This window comes from Aythya ferina (assembly GCF_964211825.1).
Source record: "Aythya ferina genome assembly, chromosome: 4".
In the NCBI taxonomy this organism is placed as follows: Eukaryota; Metazoa; Chordata; class Aves; order Anseriformes; family Anatidae; genus Aythya; species Aythya ferina.
Genome location: NC_140300.1, coordinates 23,999,291 through 24,020,049, shown reverse-complemented (window position 1 = coordinate 24,020,049; position 20,759 = coordinate 23,999,291). Strand labels below are relative to the sequence as shown.

Here is a 20,759-nt window from a genome sequence, read left to right as displayed (position 1 = left end):
GGCCAATTATAACTATCATGCCTATACAACATATTAAGTCCTTATACGCAGCTCTAAAAAAAATAAATCACTAAAGAATTTAGAAGTTTTTGTGTTTTGTCACTATCACTATACAGATGCTGTAGGCATGCCACAGTATACTCTAGGAAGGATATAAGCTAGGCAGAAATTGAGCAATTTACTTGTGGAGCAAGCAGAGGCAGTCTAATGTAAGCCAGGAGTTTACTGAGATCCTTCCTTCTCTGGTCCAAATCATGTCGAACCCATGTAAGTAGTGCATTCAATATAGTTTCTTCATTAGGAATATTCATGTCATCACTTGCTAAAAGCTTTGCAATTTCAGTGGCTGGCAATAGCAGAAATTCCTGGTTTCTAATTACTTCCATGAAATTTTCCTGAAAAATAAAAAGAAAAGTATTTTGAATACAGCTGACAGCTTCCTTTGAAGGCAGTTTTTTTTTTTTTTTATTTAATTAATTATTGTTTATTTTTATAATTTATTAAGGAGTTTATTTAACTCCTACTATATCTTCCTCACTTGACCGTCCTTCATACTACCTCTCAGCTGTGCCAGTAAATGCCACTGGAGGTGCCCTGGGAGAAAAAAATATGCACGGAGTTATTTTGACTAATGATAATTTCCCAGGCTCTACCACCTGGTCCCACAAACAAATGTGCTGAAACAACTGAGGGCGAAGTGCACGGACAGAAATAAGCACTGGTTGTAGAGGTAATTATCATGACACTGCACACTGATGAAATACTTTCTGAAGTACATGGTAAAAAAATAAAAGGTGTAGTTTGTTTCTGTTGTCTGTGTAGAACACAACGTGAGATGCTCTGTGAAGCAAAGAGCATAACATGCTGCAACACCTACTGGGTATGCTTTTACCTGTTTTCATTATTGCTAGATTAAACTATGGTGATTCAAGTTTTCAGAGGAAATAAAGAACACTGACAATTTCATTGTTCATTTTCAATTGGACATTTGAAGTTTATTCAACTATTTTTCAGGTTTTATACAGCTGATCTGATAGACTGAGGGGGAGAAAAACATACAAAGAATCCACAATATTGTACAGTCTGATTTATTAACAATATTTACTTTGATAGGAGTATTCAATTTTTTAAACTTATGTCATTTCCAGCAACAGATTCTTACTTCAAAGGAAGAAAGTTCACAATATAGAGCACTTCTCGCAGTGATATCCCATTACCACAGAACAAAAGGACTTGCAGAATATTCTATATGGATTCTCACAGGCTTAGACAGACACAGCAGAAAAATATAGAAATACAATCAACATTAAGAGCATACAGTGAGAAACCTGAATGTTTTTTTGGAATGCAAGAGAAAAGGGTGAGATGATCTATATTCTTTCCCTGTACACCTTTACAAGGCAGAACAGGAAAGGAAAGTAGAAGCAGTTTATAAATCACAACATGTTCTTATACTTTGATAGCTCAAAACCCAATTAACTCATACTCCAAACTGAGAGTAGATTCATTACAATAAAACAGCATTACAATCAATTTAGTGAATGGGTTGTTAATTGCTAGATAGCTAAACAACTGCATTCTGGTTTTGCTACCTATGCTTATAAAATATGAGGAGGATAAAATGCGTTAGATCCACAGATGGGGAAGTCTAACTGGACCAAATACCAAAATCACCCTTCTTTAGTGTCTTGTTTATTGACTTAGAAAGAAATGCACACTAATGAAAAACCTCTGCATTAGAAGCTGGGAAAAAAATAGCATCTTTAGGGTGAAAAATTGGGATCAAGTTGTGAACAGAAGCAGGACCAGCACTGCAAAACAGGTATAAATTTAGCAACAAAATGGAAAAAAAAACAACACACAGCACAGTTTGGCATTGCATATGCCAAAGGACACCATGACAACAAAGCAAAAAAAGGTTATTGCTTAATCTAATCATTAAATTCAAAGTGGAGTGCCTCAGTATTCCAAAAATACTAATGAGCTGAACAATATTGAGCAAAGGGAAAAAAATAGTAAGGATTAAAACAATCCATCTTATTTGAAAGCTACACACATAATTACGCTAGAAGATAGAAGAGGAAAGATTAAAGTGGCTCCACTACATGGGTAACTCTGGAGTTGATTTAAGAATAGGAAACATTAGAAAAATAACTGGAAGTGTTAATCTGTGCACATAATAACTGTGTATTCCTGGACAGAATTTGGAAAGGAAACTTTGAGATTTAGTATCTGAAAAGCTTTCCTAGTAGAGAGATCCAACTGGCTATGCAAACAAAATGCTTCTGTATGAAAATTGTTAATAGGTTACAAGGGAGACAGAATTCTGTTTTCCTTTTCAATTAACTCCGTGTATTACAAAATTGAAGTTAAAAAAATGAATAAATACAGATATTAAAAATGGTGAAAGGAGCATACAAATACTCTGTAGCACTACCCACATACACTTTTATTTATTTTACTCTGGGAGTAAATTGAAGCTGAAAAATCATCAAATTTTTTTCCGGTTTAGACACGCCATTCACAGAAATTCAGATTCCACTGAGGTCATTTCTTTCATGGCTGCTTTTTGGTTGAATCTGAGTAGAGCGTATGCAAGCTGGAGCTGTCCTTCCAGTTTTGCTGAATTTACTGCAAAATCTACAGCAGTATACATGCTGAATGTAAAGCAGTGCCAAAAAGAAAAGCCAACACTTACTACCTTAAATTTCCCATATTGTCTATCCGGGTCACAGGAAGAGGAAGGGGAAAGCACCTGCATGGAAAGTTTCCTTTGTCTCTGAAGGCAATGACAAGCTGATCTTGTATAAGACAGTTAACAATCTTCTTTAGAAAGCTTTTTTCCAACTGGATTTTATCACTTCAACAGCTGTTGTGTGTAAAAAGCCTGATTTTCCTTCTTGTTGCTTGTAGACAATTGCTTTCTGATGGGAACAAATTCAACTTCCTCTTGCTCCCATTCTATTTTTAAAGCAGACTCCTTGTGAGCACAGTATCAAAGCATTCCACTGGGAATACAGCCACAATCTTTGGCCTATGTCTGTTTTGCTTTTTTTTTTTTTTTTTTTTTTAAAGGATCAAAATCTGACAATTCCTCTTCTTCTACAGACAGAGATTCTGAAGACAAAAAGGAGGAGCCAGTGTGTCATCTCCTAGCATTCTTAACCTCCTCATTAGCCTTTGCTTTCCTTCTTCTTATGGGAACTCTCTGTGGAAGAAGAGGATATTTCAGAGAACAAATGGTCTGCAGTGTTGGTTGGAAACTTTATCAAATGAGTAGCCTGAATTTTATGTACTGGCTAAAACAGGGACACAGCGGCACTGTTCATCCAGACCATAACCTTAAATTCACCCTTCAGCAGCTGCAGAGTGAATAATACTGATATTCTTAACCAGAGGTCTGTCTTGGTACAGAGCAAAAAAATATTAGGAGCACATGAAGGAGGTCATGGTATTTATTTTAAAGTGATACTTAATCCCCACAGTTGAATCCAGTTAGATAGTTAGGCTCCCTCTGTACTGTATCAGAAGGATTAAAATCTCAGAGTGCATCAAAGTACCCCACAGGCTGAGATGAACTGTACACAGGAGTCCCACAGGAAGCTCTAACCACAGGGATCTGTTTGAACTCCAAACTTGGGCAAAACTGAAAAACAGGAGGTGTTTGACTCACAGGATCTGAAGGAGAATCTAATTTTGTCATCTAATGGCTGCTTTGGTCAGCTGAGGTATGCATTAACCAAGAACTGAGCTATCTGACCTCCTGGTAAAGTGTTATAGGCAGACACAGGGAGGATGGCAGCTACTTTTCTTTTAGACAGCTTTGACTGCTCTGTTTAGCAATAAACCAACCTAACTGTTCTTGGCATGCCCTTGGTTTGTTTAGAGTACAACTATTGCAGCTTTGCACTTCTCTCAGTTTTGGGATTCTGAAACAGGCTGGGCAGCATGCAGAAAACTATTTAGTCTCACCAAGGCAATACTGATCTTTTGTGCTAGTCAGAACTGTACTCAGGGAACTTAAAAGACAGAAATACCCCAAGTTTTCACAGGTGAAAACAAGTGTACAACTATTTGCAAAATCACTGAGCAGGGTACTACAATTTCAGGTGCAAGAATATAAAATCCTTGTTTTAGGCATTGACACAAATTTTGGGTCTGGCCTTCAGTAGACAAAAAAGTGTTGAAATTTCTTGCCTTTTCATATCCAGGAGATTTCTGATTAAATGCAACATGATTTTTCACTATGCTTTAATGTGTGGAGAGGTGAGAAACAAAGATTACAAAGCTGTCTACGGATGGATTGTCTTAAGCACTATCACATTTAATGTTTAAAGTATTTTTTTTTTAATTTGTAATTAAGAAAGTACAAATTTGGCTACCGATGAAATTACTGACACTTACCTAAGAACAGCTCTCTCTCTACTCACCACAGATATTTCATGTTATGAAAATAACATTGGCTATCGTTTTCTCATCTGAAAATATTAACTTCCCTTTTGTGTGAAAGAGGAGTGAATGGTTTTCATCCAAGGTACATTATCAACTATTTCAAACAAATAAGAAGACAAAACAGCTGTTTCTCTGACCTGAGGACAGCTAAAATTCATCAGCAGGCATTATGCTAGAGGGCATGAAAAATGCACGGAAGGCACTCTGTTTGAAAAGGCATTATGAATTAATGTGAACAGATATACTACTGCCTAACCTAATAAAATTTCTAGATTTATAACTGTATGACCCCAATACTATGTAAAAACTATAACAAAACAGGATAATCTTTGTACAAAAGATACCTTGATCTAAACACATCTCATGATCCCATCAACTGTATTTTAAACCTGATGCATAAAAATCAAATACAGAGTTGCTCTTTAAAGAGCATTACACCCACAACTGATCACTTTAGTTTATTTCATATTTCACTTAATGCACCCTGAGGATTTTTCAAGCTTTGCTTAGCTTGCAGTGTCAAAAAAATGACCTGTTTTGGTGATAACCTTGAAAAGTTCTCTCTTCTGAATAAACAGCTTAACTGTCTACAGAGTACCCAATAAAATAACGCAACACTGAAACCCTTTTAGCGTAACATACATCTATACCCTCTGATATGAAGAGATGCAGCATTCAAATCCATCTTACTCATTTATATTTTTAATCACATTGTAGGGTGCAATTAAAAACATGCCACAAAATCATGCTAATGTTTTCCAGTGACACTAATGAATATTATTTAGACAGAGCAGGTCTATTAACAGAGGGAAGCCTACTGGGATAACTCACTGATTGGTCCTTCAGTTTAACCAAATGCTCATCTCATCTGAATTTCTGGTCTTCATGTAAAGAAATATTTTAATTAAGCTGGTGAGATGCTAGTCAAAATAATGCATGTGTCATCAAAACTGTTAAAACTGAGAAGTTGCTTTAATTGAAGAAAAACGGGTATATGACAATTTCATTTTGTAAAAGGGAAAGAAAATCTCACCAAATAAAACATATATAAATTAAAATACAACCATTTTGTATTATTCATTACCTCCTACTTCAAAAAGGAGCACAATTACATGGAAAAGCCAGAAGTATATAACTACTCAGTATAATCCCTCATTATTGCAGCATATAATTATTTCACTGTTTTAACAAGCACAATTTACAGGTACTACCAGTGTGCTTAACCCTTATGCTCTAACACTTCTTAATGGAAAGAGCACTGAGTGGCCAGCACTTAGTACTGCTGAACATTTGCTTCTTTCAAACAGCTTTTAAACAAATGAAATTACTTGGGGATTTATTTTAATTGACAATTCAATTGGACTATATATTTCTATGCAGTTTCCATAGCAACATTCATTTCAAGCTAAAGAAGCTGCTTCTCTATTACTCATTATTACAAAAATTCAATTTCATGTCTCCATTGGAACTAAACAACATTAAAAGAGGCCTTGGGAAGAATCCATCTAGCACAACTAATTAGTTTTGAAAATGGCTTTTTAAAATCCACCTAATTTAAATTTCATCCACATCAAAGCCTTAAAAGCAACAATTTTGCCACTGAAGTAAACAACGGCCAGAAAGCATAGAACTATTTTCCTGGAGTCTGAGCAAAAGAAAGATGCTGTAAGAGAGAAGTTCATAGACTCTTCTCCCATAAAAAGCCAAAAAAATGCCAAAGTAGTACAACTACAATCCCTAATAGTGATCTTAAGGATACAGTAGTCTAACATTTATTAACTTTCTGAGCTTTGCAGTTGACTAATAAAGGTTGCGAGGGCCATCGAAATAACACAGACTTATTCTGAAAAAGAACAAACAGGTCAAAGGAGGAACTCTCTCTTTGTGCTTTTCGTGTCACTGTTTCTCTCTATGTTAACCCTAATAGTCCTCAAAGCCATAAAACACATTTATCTTTGCTGTTTCATCTAACTATCTAATTGAAGTCTTCTCGTTTTCATTCGAGCAATAATCAAGGTCAAGAATGGAACCATGTAAGTTACAATCTGTGCAATATTTATTGACTTCTTTTCGTAAATTTCTATGTGCACATAATTTTAAAAGATTAGAGATCCACTTACAGAGGAAGAACAATGATATCATTGGAAAAGGGATGGCTACTTTAAACCGTAATAAATACTAAACTAAAGTTACTTTAAGACAAGAAGAAACAAAAAAGGCACCAGCACTTTCTAAAACTGCACAAATTCAGAAAGCAGAAGGAAAGCCGTGGGCTTCTAATAGTAATTGCTGGACAAAAAATTAAACCTCTTGGTTTATCTAAACATAATGACAATGCAACCCCAAACTACACAGGCAAATTAAGTGCTATCTCCACTCCCACATCACTAATGCATTATCTCCATGACCTCATTCAGGTCCCAGGAGCTTACACAGGCAAAATTTCATCAAGAAGAGAGAAAAATACCTCACAAAACTCTGCAAATATCAGATGACTCTCTGGCTTAACTCAGAGATAAGTATCCTGCCTTCTGCTGATAACATTACTAAAATATGCTATGTGAGAAGGAAAAGAACATTTACATTAAAATAAAAGCATGATTATTGAAAAGATGAAATTTAATTAAGTTGGCAGGTCATTCTCTCTCTAAATGAACTCTGCAAATATCACTGGCAAATTTGCATTTGGCCACATATAGCCTAAGATCAAATTGTTTGATGTCATGCTGATATTCTATTACTAAGAAATCAAGTATAATACAGAATCTATTTTGGTGAATACTTACATTTATACCCCAGGTGTAACCTAGAACCTGATTACTCCAGCTCATTATGAATTTTTTTGATTTATTGATCTGTTATTTTGGACTAGATGACGGTAGCTAGCCCACTGTTTAAGGGTGTAGTTTTTGACTGACAGAAATACGAACTAGCCTTTGAATGATTTTATTGAACGTGTATCACACAATTCCACTGCCATTACAAGGAAGCATTATGCATGCCTGCTTTCTTCCAACTCTAAACCAGCAACTTTACAGTTATTCTGTCATTTCTCATCATGGTAACATATGTGCATTCTTGTTTGGAAAATGGTCAAGGCTTTCTGTAGGAAAAACATTGCTATTTTACTCAGACAAACATTCTGTATTTTCCTTATTAAAATAACTGGATGATTCTTAAAAGAACAACATACCATAGTGTAATTGTGAGCCACTTTGTGCAAGTCAGTGCAACCCTGTGCATCAGCAAATGATCGGATTCCAAGGCAATTGGACGGGTGAAGCTGCTTCATGAGGAATTTACAGCATGCTTCTACAACCTGAGAGAGCTGAAGAAGGCAAGCTGTAGACAACAGGCACTCAATATTATCTTCTTTTAATTCAAGGCGACCTATCAACATTAAAAAGCAGATGATACAATTTTGCTTTTATGATTTGTAAAATTCCCCCAAACTCAGGTGCAACAGAATTATTTACAGATTGTGTAACAGAACATAAGGCTTGGCAAATATCACCTTCAACTTTAGATAACCAGCTTTTCCAAATCAGCACCTATAATGATACAAGTAAAGGGAATCCTAATGAAATTCTTTTTTCATCAGTTATAATATATTTGAAATATTGAATTAATCTTTTAACTATCTGCATATAGTATTATCAGAAAAACTACATCTAACCAGGTTGCCTCAGGTAACAGCAATGGGTATTTTAATGTAAATGCGGAATTAAATTATGTGAATGATAATTCCTAAGAGCATTTGAAATCTAGTAATGGAATATAATGCTCACAGGAGGACAATTCATTACATCAAATTGCCATTTTCATTCTAATTACCTGTATATGCATATTGAACCAGAGCCCACAATGCATTTGGCTCCACACCTTCCATCTTGATTTCCTCCTGTCTTGCTTCCCGTACATCATTGGTAAACATTGCTGCAAAGTAGTCCGAAACAGATGAGAGAACCAATCTGAGCACATCATGCGGGAGAAAAGGAGAAAGACAAAGAGAGGAAAAGAAAAAAGCTTAGTCAACCTGATGTTTGTTAATTTAAGAGTCATTACTTCACAACTTGAAAAAATGTTGTACTGAGAAAAACATTTTTAAATTGACAAACTGCTCCACACTCCAGTTCCCCTCTATGAATAACGAAGTACTGTGACTGAGTCTACATTTGCTGCTGAAGTAAACAAATTACTCTTTCAAAGCTCAGTGACTTTTGATAGTCTACGTGGCAACAACCCACAAAACCACATAAAATTGGAAATCGAATATAAACAAACATAATGGAAATTGAAAAAAAAGTTGAGATCCATTTGTATTATATCGGTTAAGTTTTCAAATGTGAAAGAATGACTTGCTAGTCCTTTTTCAAAGTGCTTTAAAACACTTTTACTCTTGGTGCACACATACACATTCATCTACTAATGCTGATGACAGGACTACACCGTCAACATGGAGATGGTACAGCCAACAAAACCCCATATAAGGAGGAAAATATGCTGTGCAGAACAAACTAATTAACAAAGTAATCTCTTTTGTGGATATGTACTGAGCATTTTATTAATTCTGATTATTTAAAGATACAGAGTAAGTAAATGTGGTAATCTGCTCAACTGTTTTTATTATTATTATTATTTTATATATATATATTTCATGTTTTATTCTCAGTGCCACTCCACGCGTGTAAGAATGAAGATGTCTCAGTATGCGTTCACAGGGCTAGGGTTAAAGAACAAGATCCACCGAAGACAGAATATTCAATCCATGGTTCTGCTGTATGAAACCTACCAGAACTATTGAGGAAGCCTGCTGTTCTTGTTCCCAAAATACCTCCAGGAACAGCCTTGTAGGTTGGATCAATGTTTGTGCTGCAGCAGCACGCTATTGTCTCGCTCACGTAGAATTCAAACCTAAATACACTTGCATAGTTACTGAGCCACAGAAGCATCAAACTCAAGAATCAAGCCTAAAGCAAATATGCTACACAGCTCATCTGCATATATTCAATAAATCCGATACTTCAGGAAACATCAGTTTATCCTGAGTCATTACATTGGCTTGTTAAGATGATAGAGATCTGGGACCTCAAAAGAAAATAAAATTCACTTAAAATTTTAGCACCAGAGGAATAAACCTCAAATGTATTAACAGCAAGGATTTGCAGGTATACTTACGAAGTCATGAATTATAAAAAAACAAAACCTGCCTCTTAATTAACTACAAAATTAACTGCAAAGAACTGTCTCTTAGTTAATTAACTGCATAGTAATAAATACTGACTGCTCTCAACTACTTTTTTTCCCTGCACATCTTTTGAACAATAACCATTTGGACAGGTCTACAGTCAGGTAATTGTTTTTTTCTACTTGCTAAGTCAGTAGTGTTCTGTAAGAGTGTACACGGAAAAAAGTCTTTTTAAAATCTTGTATATTTGAAAAAGTTCTGTAATGAGAAATAAGGTTCTGTTATTTTAAAGAATATACGGTTCTTGAAATACAACATTTATTCTGTATCTCATTTGTGGAGAAAAATTAGAACAGAACCTCTAAACGCATCACTTCTAAGCGTTTTAACCTCACGTTTAATGACACCTACAAATAAATGGGAATATTGCCTCCTAACGATCTGCAGAAGTTCAGTGAAATTAGAGTAAATTCATACAAACAACATGGGAGAGTTTCTACAACCGCCTTTTGATTTAACAAGATTAGTGTTCTATTATTAACAAGATTAGTGTTCTTCTATTGTGTGTGCAAAATAGAAGTTCTTACTACAAAGGAAAGTGTGTAGATGGACAGATTTAAATAATCCAAGTATCCCTGCAATTCCAATTAAAAAAAAGGAAAGAAAAAATAAAAAAGCAAACAAAATATTCAAACTCTGGCAATACCGTCTTGAACTTCTATGTAGAATAGAACATGAAAAAGAAAGGTCTGTGCCATGGGAAACAGAACCCAACACCAAATATTGAATTATTTTTTTTTTAACTAACAGTGCAACTGTTTTAGTTAGCTGCACCATTATATACAAAATGGTTGGACTGTACTTATCTTAGCAACAGCTGTCGAAGAAATGCCAAGCAATAACCCAAGGCTCTGGACAAACACCTCCTACTAGCTGCGGTGGTATCAGCAAAATTCTCCCTGTCATTTCCAGTCTTGAAGTCCTCCAGAATAAATTATTTAAAATTCAAAATGTAATCCATTTCATATTTTTGCTAACTTTGTTCAGATTGACCAGAAGGTATATATGCTTCACAGTATCATGTGCTTTCCAGAGAGTGACATGTATATGCCAAAACACCAGGTCCGGTGCAGGAGTAGATTAAAACAAGCAATGTGCCGAAGCATACATTACATGGATAAGTTTCAATTTTAGCCAACAAGCATGATCACAATAAAAAGTCTTAGAAGAGGTATCCACATAGTTCTCTAAATATAACTTTTTCAAAAAAGAAAGAGGATTGAAAGATACAGTGACAACACATCAAGGTGACACTGCGCTAGCATAAAAGGAAACACTGGCAGACTCCCAGTCATCTGGCATTATTTTGCCCCATGTTTTTCTCAGAAGTCAATAAAAATCAATTACTACTTTACTCATGTCATTTGACACCCACTTGTTCATTGATTTCTTAATCTTATTACTAGTAACTGATTTTTCTTTCAATTTTTTGGATTGTCTGAAGATAAACCACATTCCTACACACAGATCATACCATGTGAAGCAGTTATACCTTCATGTATAACTGAACCATCCACAGAAGGGTTTCCTCACTCTCATTTGCTAAAAAAGCTCTGAAATAGCTACGTGACAAGTACAATTTTTCAGAAGGAAATCTGTGCAATGACTATAGAAATGGCACTTATAAATAATACCCACAGTCTCCCTGACAGCTTGAGCCATCATCTGCAAATGTGAGCTTCATAAGTACGTAACACAGAGAGATTCTCTATTATTTATAAATCATTACATTTGAAATATTTGACCAAATCAAGCATTCACTGGGAACTACTGATGGTACAAAATGCTGCCTTTCCTCATTTAGAAACCAAAGTTATGTTTTTTGTATTCTTAGTTTGCAGTCTTTTTTCTATCAGTAAGATTTCTTTCCTAAGTGGCCCAACTATAATAACAGAGAGCAGTTGTGGTGGTGTTCAGCTGCCCACCTGGGTAAAACCACGACACCCACAAGGATCCCTGAGCCCTACTGATCTGTCTCTCATGCAGAGAAAAAAATACACTAATGCCAAAATTTTTCATCTGGAAAATCAAAGGTGTGTGAAGAGTTAATCTCTCTGGAGAAACATTCAGTGGCTACGCACTAAACACTGGCAAAATCTACATGTTTTAGTATGTTCTCCTGTTCTTATGGGAGGTTCTAGTGTTACTGATTTCTTCAATTTCTGTGGTTTGTACTGATCCAAAACCAGGAAGAGGCACCATGACAGCTTAATTCACTTTGAAGAGCAAGGCTAACTTCATTGTTATTTACTAAGAGCCAATAAAATGTGTGTACTTCTTGCTGCAATGGCCATAAGGTGCCTCATCTAGACAGTTTTCTAGGCCTTCAAAGCAATTATTAGGTAAAATGCTGACAAGCTGCCAAACCTGGCACTTGATAGATTCAGTATCTCCCAACCTGATTCACCTGTCGGAATGAAATGAAGCTTCCTAACATCTTCAAGATAAAAGGGCCAGTTCCGAGGCGCCTCCTGGTTTCTGGCTGCCTAGCAGCTGAGAATAGGCCTAGGGAACTCGACAGCTCGACCTCCTGCGAGGAAGCCCCACGTTGCTTCAGCTACTTGATAACAAAACAAGTCAGTAATAAAAGGTTTACATGAAAGTGGTACCATCCCATACAACCATTGTGTATATTGAAATTAAATTTGTTTAAAATACCTAAATACATACGTAGCATGCAGAATTTGATGTTGAAATGACATCCAATTATACCTTTCTTCCAGGGAAATCAAACCTTTCAAAATTATTTTGCCACTTCTGACATAAAGCAACGGTTACAATAACTCCTTTAGTAAAATCTTTCAGAATAATCACAGTTAGTAGCAACAGATACCTTTTTGGCATAAAGCTAGCACAGAAGAGCTGCTTTTAGATATATTTTGATTTTTCAGAAACACACCGTGCGTTCAACTTTTATAAACATGTAATTACAACAATAATAAAACTGCAGTGAAGAATTTAGGAAGTAAGGTAATAAGGTGTGTGAAATTAAGGAAGTATTATTAAGCCATATGGAAAAGAAGTACAAAGATAAATAAACCTCAAGATACAAAAATGTCTGCAGACCAGGATTTGTACTCTTCCAAACAAGTTTACTAGCCACTAGAGTACATAAGCTTCCATTTCCCTTCCTTCCTTCAGTCCCATGCCTTTTATATTTTCATCTGTCAGTGTCAACAGGAAGGAAAAAAATAAAAAGGCTCTGACAGATTTTCAGCCTGCTGGTTAAAGAATGTGATGCAGTGCAGGCTTTAAATCCCCTCCGGCCAGAGATCTCCCATTCCTTAAGTGAGTTCTGACCATCAAGTTATTACTAAACTTTTACTGTGGGTATTGCAGTTAGATGAATGTAATAAACAGAAACGTAGTAAATGACCTTGATGTCTGAAATCACTGTGGACACATGAAAACCATCTGATACAAAAAACTAGACTCCATTTCTCACATTTAGAAGAGTCCAGCAACAGTTCTATACAGAAGTTAAGGGAGGTTAGGGAGTAGAGGTATAATGTATTTTTTGCCTTGTAGAGAACTGTTCCCTTTTCTACCTACTTTTTGATCTCTTAAATAAGTTCTGAGCTATAATTTCAGCACAGAATGAGAAGATAAACAGCCTTACAAGAACAGGAAATGCCATATTCAGAAAGATTATAGCTATGTGTGATACTCTTACCTGTAGCAGACTCAGAGCCCTAATTTTTTGAATAGACTCAAATGAAAACCTCTCAGAATTTACAGCAATGTACTACCTGTGGTTTTTACTATTGCAGACACCAAACTCACTGCTCTTTTCTCTAAGCATATACTTACTTCATATAATTCAGAACATTCAGGTATCATCAAATGTAGAAACAGAGAACTAAGAAAAAAGATACAACTATTCAAAATAGCAGGTTCAAAACAGAAAATCTGCAAACTGCTCTATACATGAGTGATTAATAATAATGAAAAATATTCTTCCTAATTCTATGTGACCACATACTGAGAAAAACTTTTTTTTTAATTAAAAAGCTGTCCAGTATAAACAAACTTTGTTTTCTTACATGCCTTAGTGTGCTAAGCCTTTAATCTAGTATCTATTTAATAAATATTGTTAGTTATTAAATCATAAGATAAAATAATCACGACTGTTCTGAAATATAGTAAGAGTTCCAGCCTGCAGACAATGCTAAAGAAGTCAGAACTTGGACAGGTTGACGCAGGCAGTACAAATCCTACAGATTTTTTTTCTTACAACACAGGCTACCACAAATACATCAAGCCAATCTTTTCACTGATTTTTTTTTTTTTTTTTTGTAAATTTTTGAACCAAATGTGACATTTCCATGTTTATATTTTGTGCTATGGAAAAATGTACCAAGATGAAGACTGTAGTTATTGCTGTTTCCCTGGGAAAACAACTCAAAACAGTCAGAGAAAGAACTTACTGTTGCAAAAGGCAAAGCTTCTTTGTAGGCTGCTCCAACATTAAGAAAGTGAACTAAGGATAAACATAAGCCTCCCACCTCCTGCTACAAGCACACAGTGTGCTTCTTTGGCCTTAACTTTTGTGCATATTTAAAACACAATACTCCAACTACAGCAAGATGCTTCTCCTCCTGAAGAGGAGAACAGAGCAAGTAACAGGTGGCAGCATGAGCCTAATGCACTACAGAAATAGATGCAGTAGCAGAAACCGAGGGAGCAAAGTCAGTTCTATAAATAAATGAGGAACAGGTAAAAAAACATATTAAAGAACTTTTTAGCATACAGAATGTCGTTTTTATCTTGTTGAATAAAAATCTTCCAGTCCTTACAAGATAGTTGCAGCTGTCCTCTGCACCCTTTCCACACTTTTTAATCATTAAATAAACCCAACCCCAGAACTACATACTGCAAAGGTGCCATAAGGAAGTAAAATTATTTCTGTACTATTATCATCACTATTTTTTCTGTTTACACCAGTTTACAGCAAGCAGTAAAAAAGCTCTTTGACTTCTCAATTACTTCAGTGGGTGCAAGTCCAGTGGGGGTACGTGCATTCCCTGTTTTCATCTGATTTACTCTTTGCATAGGAACTGTGAAGTTTTGTGATTAATTTGATCAAGCTGAGCACTGATCTTACGCAACTCTGTAGCCATAGGGAAAGTCAAATCAGCTTGCTCAACCACACTTCCCTTGTCTCTCCAAAAATACTCATCATTCGAAGAAGTGTTTACAAAGGAATTGAGGTCAGGGGTTGGGTGGAGAGCAGGACCACCCATTTTAACAGTAATTGCAGTAAGATTTGCTTTACCCCTGATTTTCCCATGTTGATTACAGTCTTGACTGTTTAAAAATGAGGTTTCATAAAACGAAGGCTCACTCTGAGAGCTACAGCAAGTTATACTGTAACTACCTCCCTGCTCCCCGAGTTGGTTCCCATCTCCATGCTGTCCTTCCTTCGGTTGCATCAGCACAACAGTGTGGCTGATTTCTGAATAAAAGCAAAAATCCGGCTTTTTAAAGAAAAATACCAAACCCAAACCAGAAACCTCTCCCAGACTTTATTAACAGCATTAAACTGTGGTTTCACTGCAGGGGTAGAAATCAGCAATGGAAAACAGGAATGCTTTAGGCTACTATTTCTGCTACAGAACTAATCTTACGAAAACACAGCTTAATTACACCTAGGTTCCTACTCAAACTATTAATCCTGTACATTAAATATTGTAACATGCTTCAGTTATTCATACTTCTGTTTCATAATCTTTGGTATTCTCCTAGCATTTAAACGGCATTCTGTATTATCTGTTAATTACGCAGGTGACAGATAAGGGAATGTTTGATCAAATTCAGCCTTTTAACACTTACTGTCAGTGCTCAGTAATCTGCTATCAAAGGACTTGTTACTACAGGAGACAAAAAACTTCACGTGGACAAGGGACTGTCCTTGTTGCTAATTATGACTCCAACAGCTTATAATTAAGTTGAAAGAAAAACTTAAGTCTAAGAATATGTATTTACTCCATTCAGTGGTACAAAAACTACTGCTGCTGTTAATGGTCTTAGGGTGCAATTGGGACTTTTTTGGGGGTCTTACTTTGTTATGCAAATACCTTACTACATGCTTGGAGACAGAAAGCGTAACATGAAAATATCCCAAACATTTTTGGTGCTCTATCACATACAACAGACAGAAAATAACTTTTAGTTTCCAAATAAATGTTAAAAAAACATAAGCATGTCAAAAGTATTCCAAACTGTTTAGGATGTTTGGAAGTTTTATAAATAAAGAACAAAACACACACTTTGACACCACATTTGTAAACTGATAAAAGGTTACTCCAAATTATAACAAACTTACCTGTGAGCAGGAATTCTCCGATCACCAGCAACTAACACCACATCACATAGCTGTTTGTGTCTAAGATAATTCTCCATCTTTTTAAAAGTTTGTTCAGCGTGATTGAGAGCCTGAAAAAATTCATCTGATGTACAGGGCTCCATAGTTTGACAAGATGATAAGGTATGGCTGCTGTTGGAGGTTCTGCCAAAGACAATAAGAGAAATCTTAGTCCACACAACATTCAGGTGCATCAATTCTCCATGCAGATGATAAAATGAAAACTACATCCATGCTCCCTTCCAATTTTATTTGTTCATATTCATACTTTCTTTCTCCAAACCCTTATGAAAACAGATACAATAATTTGGTGCTGTACTTTGCAACTACCGGGCATGTAGCGATCAGTCCAGTAATCACATCTATCATTGTCAGACAGGAGGAAGAACAGGCATCTACCAAGACCCCGCAAAGTGAAAAAATGATGGAAAAGTATTCAATAAGGAATCACACCTCTCCCTGCCATCCCATCATGCACATATGTTAAGATCTTACTTCACACTTAGCTTAGGATGCCTAGAGCAAAACTTGGCATATATGGAGCCAGAAAAGGAGTGTGGATGCAAGGGGAAAAAAAAAAACACATGAAGAAACACATCAATATACTACCACTCCTGCTGCATGAAGCCTTAAGTATTTGAAATGAGATTCAGCAGAAAGAAGACAGTGGAGGGGGAGGGGGAGAAATCAAGGGTGGATGGGGAGAAAAATCATTCCTGTCCATACACACAGCAGTTCGCAAGAAAAGAGGAAGGAAAATGTAAATAGAATGCATGGGTCTAGGATGTAAAGGAACTGGATCCTAACTATGCAGACTGAGGGAAGCATGCCTTTTCTTGATCACAGTTCTTTCACTGACTGCTTCTCACTTTGCACTGTGAAGGCAACTTAAAAAAAAATACTCTAGACCTACTATAATATTTGGAAAGACATGAACTCGTGAGAGTTCATCCCTACATCCTGAGCCCTGTTCTCACAAAGCTCAATGCTTAGCTTGGGATACTCATTTGAAGAGGGGTCCTCACATACCAAAGCCTAAATTTTCAGCAGAAAGATGTTCTGTAAATTTTCAGGGGTGTGCGTATGTGTGCAGATAGCTAAATAGGCCAAGTAATCTGACACTGAGACTCAGATCTAGCAATGGATCAGAAACGAGATACCTGCCTACCTACTTCCCTTGAAGGACTTTATCTTAAACATGCTCTGAAGTTGTGGTTAGGCATTTATTGCAGCTGTGTCAAGTTCTCCTCACCCCCCATGAGTCACTTGTTCTGCTCCACCACTGGCCCTCTGACATGCTGGAACAAGTCTTCTTTGTGGCCATGTGTGAAACTGAATCAAGGAACTCATAGACCTGAAAAATTAATGAGGGTAGGAAAAAAAAAAACCCTACCTTTCTCCCATATCAGTTCCTTGACCTGACTCACTCTGTAACCACGCAAAACATGATGTTGTCAAACTGGGTGGTGTTTCACAGTGAAGGAGCCAGTACTCAGGGAAAGCAACTCTTTTGTTGCACTGTATTTTAAATCTGATTCCTCAACTTACCCCATTAAAAACGATCTCAAAGGAAAAAGAAAATCTACCAGGTATCAGGGATCTGACTTATATTACACCCTCATAAAAGAGCTGTGCAGATACGACTGAAGAAACCGGTGTGGAGAAGGAAAAAACGTTCTCAGCCAGCACCTTCCTGGCTGATACCCTCAGCAGAGCTACTGCCAGTGCCCAGGGCACACGCATGCACCCTCTGTGCAAGGCTCACTGACAGTGCTGCTTTTGGTCAACATGGAAAAGGAACCACAACAGTGTCTGTTTAATACGAGCCCAAGATAAAGCACATAGGACACAGCAGAGCCAGGCCCAGTTTGTTCCCCTACCTGAAGAAGTTCAGCACCACACCTGCCCTCTCTTCTAGCCAGTAACTTATAAAACACTTTCCATAGGGAAATGAAAAGGAAAGGGAAAGAAAGATTAAGTTTAATGCTCTATAAAGAGAACACGGAAGAGACACCTGAATAGTTGAGGTGCTTGCACAAAAGGGGGGATATGAGCTATTTATGCCTATTGCCCAATCGCCGCCTATGAAAAATTCAAATCTCCCCCTCTTTTCCCCAAACTCTCTTACAAATCTGTGTCCCAGCTCAGTTCACCACAGCCTCAGCCAGGACAGCTGCAAGAAGAGACACATGGCAGGCCCTGTTTTTCTCCCTCCCAGCACCGAAATGCCTCTCCAAATTCTTGCCTGACACCCTTCGTTCCTAGAAAGGAAACCTGGGTACCTAACACTGACTGTGGTCTCCGTGCTCTGAGCAAACATCCAGCCGAAGAGGACCTGCACCTCAGAGCATCACGGCAGTCCTGCTCCTTTTGGATTTGGATCCCCCCCCCCTTTTTTTTTTTTTTTTGGAACCTTTTGGATCTCTCAACTCAGATTCATCTTTAAGTACAGCACAACAAACTTCCCCATGTAAGATAGTTACATGTATCGAAGAACACTTTGTACACAGTCCTCCAAGATTTAAAATATATTTCTACCACATTAAAGTGAAATTATCATTATTTCTGTATTTTTATTATGGGTATTTCAATGTTAGAGCGGTTTTCTTTTTGTAGTTTTCAACTTCAATTCCACTTTTTTAGTGTTTCTTTTCATTCCCTATTTATGCCAAATGATCCTACCTGACACTAACCAACTGATAACTTTATTAAGTATTTAAATATAATAATTCATTAGGATGATCATAAAAACTTAAGTTACTCTAAGGGCAAGCTCTTTCCCATGCTAGCTACACATTTTAATATCTTGGTGACAAACATTATTATTATTATAAAAATTAATATGCTAAAGATGCTGGGTTTCTTTGACTTCTCTGTCTCACAAAGGATTTGTGTATGAGCATGCCTCTTTACAATCAAAGCTATGTACAAACCATGCTACAAAACCATTCACTTTCAAAGGATTTTATTTCTTGAAGTAGGATGTTTGGAACAAGGAGCTGTGCCCAGTAAAACAGCTCATCGCAAAGCAACGAAGCAATTAACTGAGCTGGTAGCAAAACAGGCACAAATGAGTTTCAGAAGTAAGAGCATAGATGATGATGGCTGGAGAGCTGAATTCACACCTCTCCTTCTGCTGTTTTTTGAGGTTTCATCGCTGTAGCTTACACAAAGCCACAGCACAGTTTGCAATGTAAAAAAAACAAAACAAAACACATAGCAGCCTTCTTCTTTCCTCCCACTTTTACTAAATCTCTCTTCTACACAAGACTTGTGTATCTCAGTTTCTGGAGGAGAAGCACAATCTGCTCCTATTAAGAGGATTTGCATCTTTCTTTTGAAGTATTATTATTTTAAAGGAAGAGTTACAGTAGTTATTGCATACCAGTTACATGTTAGTTAAAACTTAAGAATTCCAGTAAGCATTAACCTTGGTTACAACAAAGTTTCCAAAACTTTTTTTGCCAAGCATGTTACCTCCTGCTCTACATTCTAAATTATTTTTCTGATGGTATCTTTTAGGTTTGGTATCTCCACATTTGTTTTTGAAATCAAAACCAAACAAGAAAGACTTCGATATGACCGGGAAAAAATAAATACACATCTCAAACTATTCATTTTGGAACATAGGGGCAGGAGTGAACTATGAATTTGAAATTAATTTTAAAATCTTTTCCTGAAAAATGTGTAAAATGGTCTGAAAAACACTGTCTGAAAATGATATGCAAATTTACTTTTCTCATCACTAAGATGCTTCCAGTGAACACCTCTTTGTGTTTCAGAGAATAAGGCAACAGCCCTGAACATTTTAAATCTTAATACACAAAGAACATAACCTTTCAATTATGACATTTAAACAAACAGAAAATTGACAAGCCAATATGGATACTTCAAAGTGCAGACGCATTGAGAAACGTAAGTTTAATGACATTTCAAAGAAGACTAACAATAATAATTTTGTTTACACACCTCAAAATGGTTCAAATCATAAAAGAGGTGTAGAGATAAGTAATCTTTACTGTTGCATTAAGATGGTTTCCTGGAGTTTTTACATAAAACTTGTCAAAATATTGTTAACATTTACATTTTTTAATCAGTTCTGTTACTTACACTGCTTCCTCCAGGCTAGCTGACATTTTATTGCATGTGGAGACACAAAATAATAATCTGCCAGCTTCCATTATTTACTATGATGCTTTACAGAGTCAAATATTTCCTTCTTCAAAGTTAGGAGGACAAGAATCTTGGCTGATGACATTTCTGTGCTTGTATCTACAGCAAACCAATTCCAATGCTTTAATGTGTGGCTGGGTGAAATGAGCCAAACACCACACTGCAGACTAGGTTTGCTCTCGGTGTTCTCAGCTTGTTACCCATGGTGCCTTCAGGGGCTGAGGACTGCTTCTAAGGCACCCACTAAAAGCAGAGAAAAACAAATCTATTGCTAATAGGCTTTAGGTTGCTATACAGCGATCTGCACCCCATGGGAGAATTTTACAACGTCTACAAATCCAAAACGATGACCCTCACCTCAGGAATGCAGGAGAGGTAACAAACAGCAGCAAGAGAGGAAATCAGAGAGATGAAATGCAGCAAACTATCCTTGAAGATCATACTGGTCACGACACGTAAGAGCATGATGTGAACAGCTTTAAAGCCAGCTAGCCCTGATCCCTGAACGTGAATGATCTGTTT

The 20,759-nt window shown here is 36.6% G+C and overlaps 1 protein-coding gene across 3 annotated transcripts in view; it reads right to left on the bottom strand.

The window, feature by feature from the left end:
- The window catches only part of KLHL5 (kelch like family member 5), a 54,191-nt gene that overhangs the window by 12,876 nt on the left and 20,556 nt on the right, over positions 1 to 20,759 (bottom strand). For 2 of the 3 annotated variants that reach the window (XM_084518396.1, XM_084518394.1), the window contains 4 exons: positions 16,026 to 16,208; positions 8,287 to 8,423; positions 7,646 to 7,842; positions 183 to 395 (listed from right to left, as the gene is read on the bottom strand). In XM_084518396.1, coding sequence (XP_084374522.1) covers positions 183 to 395; positions 7,646 to 7,842; positions 8,287 to 8,423; positions 16,026 to 16,168 — 690 coding nt within the window. In that variant the 5' untranslated portion in view covers positions 16,169 to 16,208. The remainder of the gene's footprint in view (positions 1 to 182; positions 396 to 7,645; positions 7,843 to 8,286; positions 8,424 to 16,025; positions 16,209 to 20,759) is intronic. The other variant, XM_084518395.1, reaches the window with a different exon arrangement.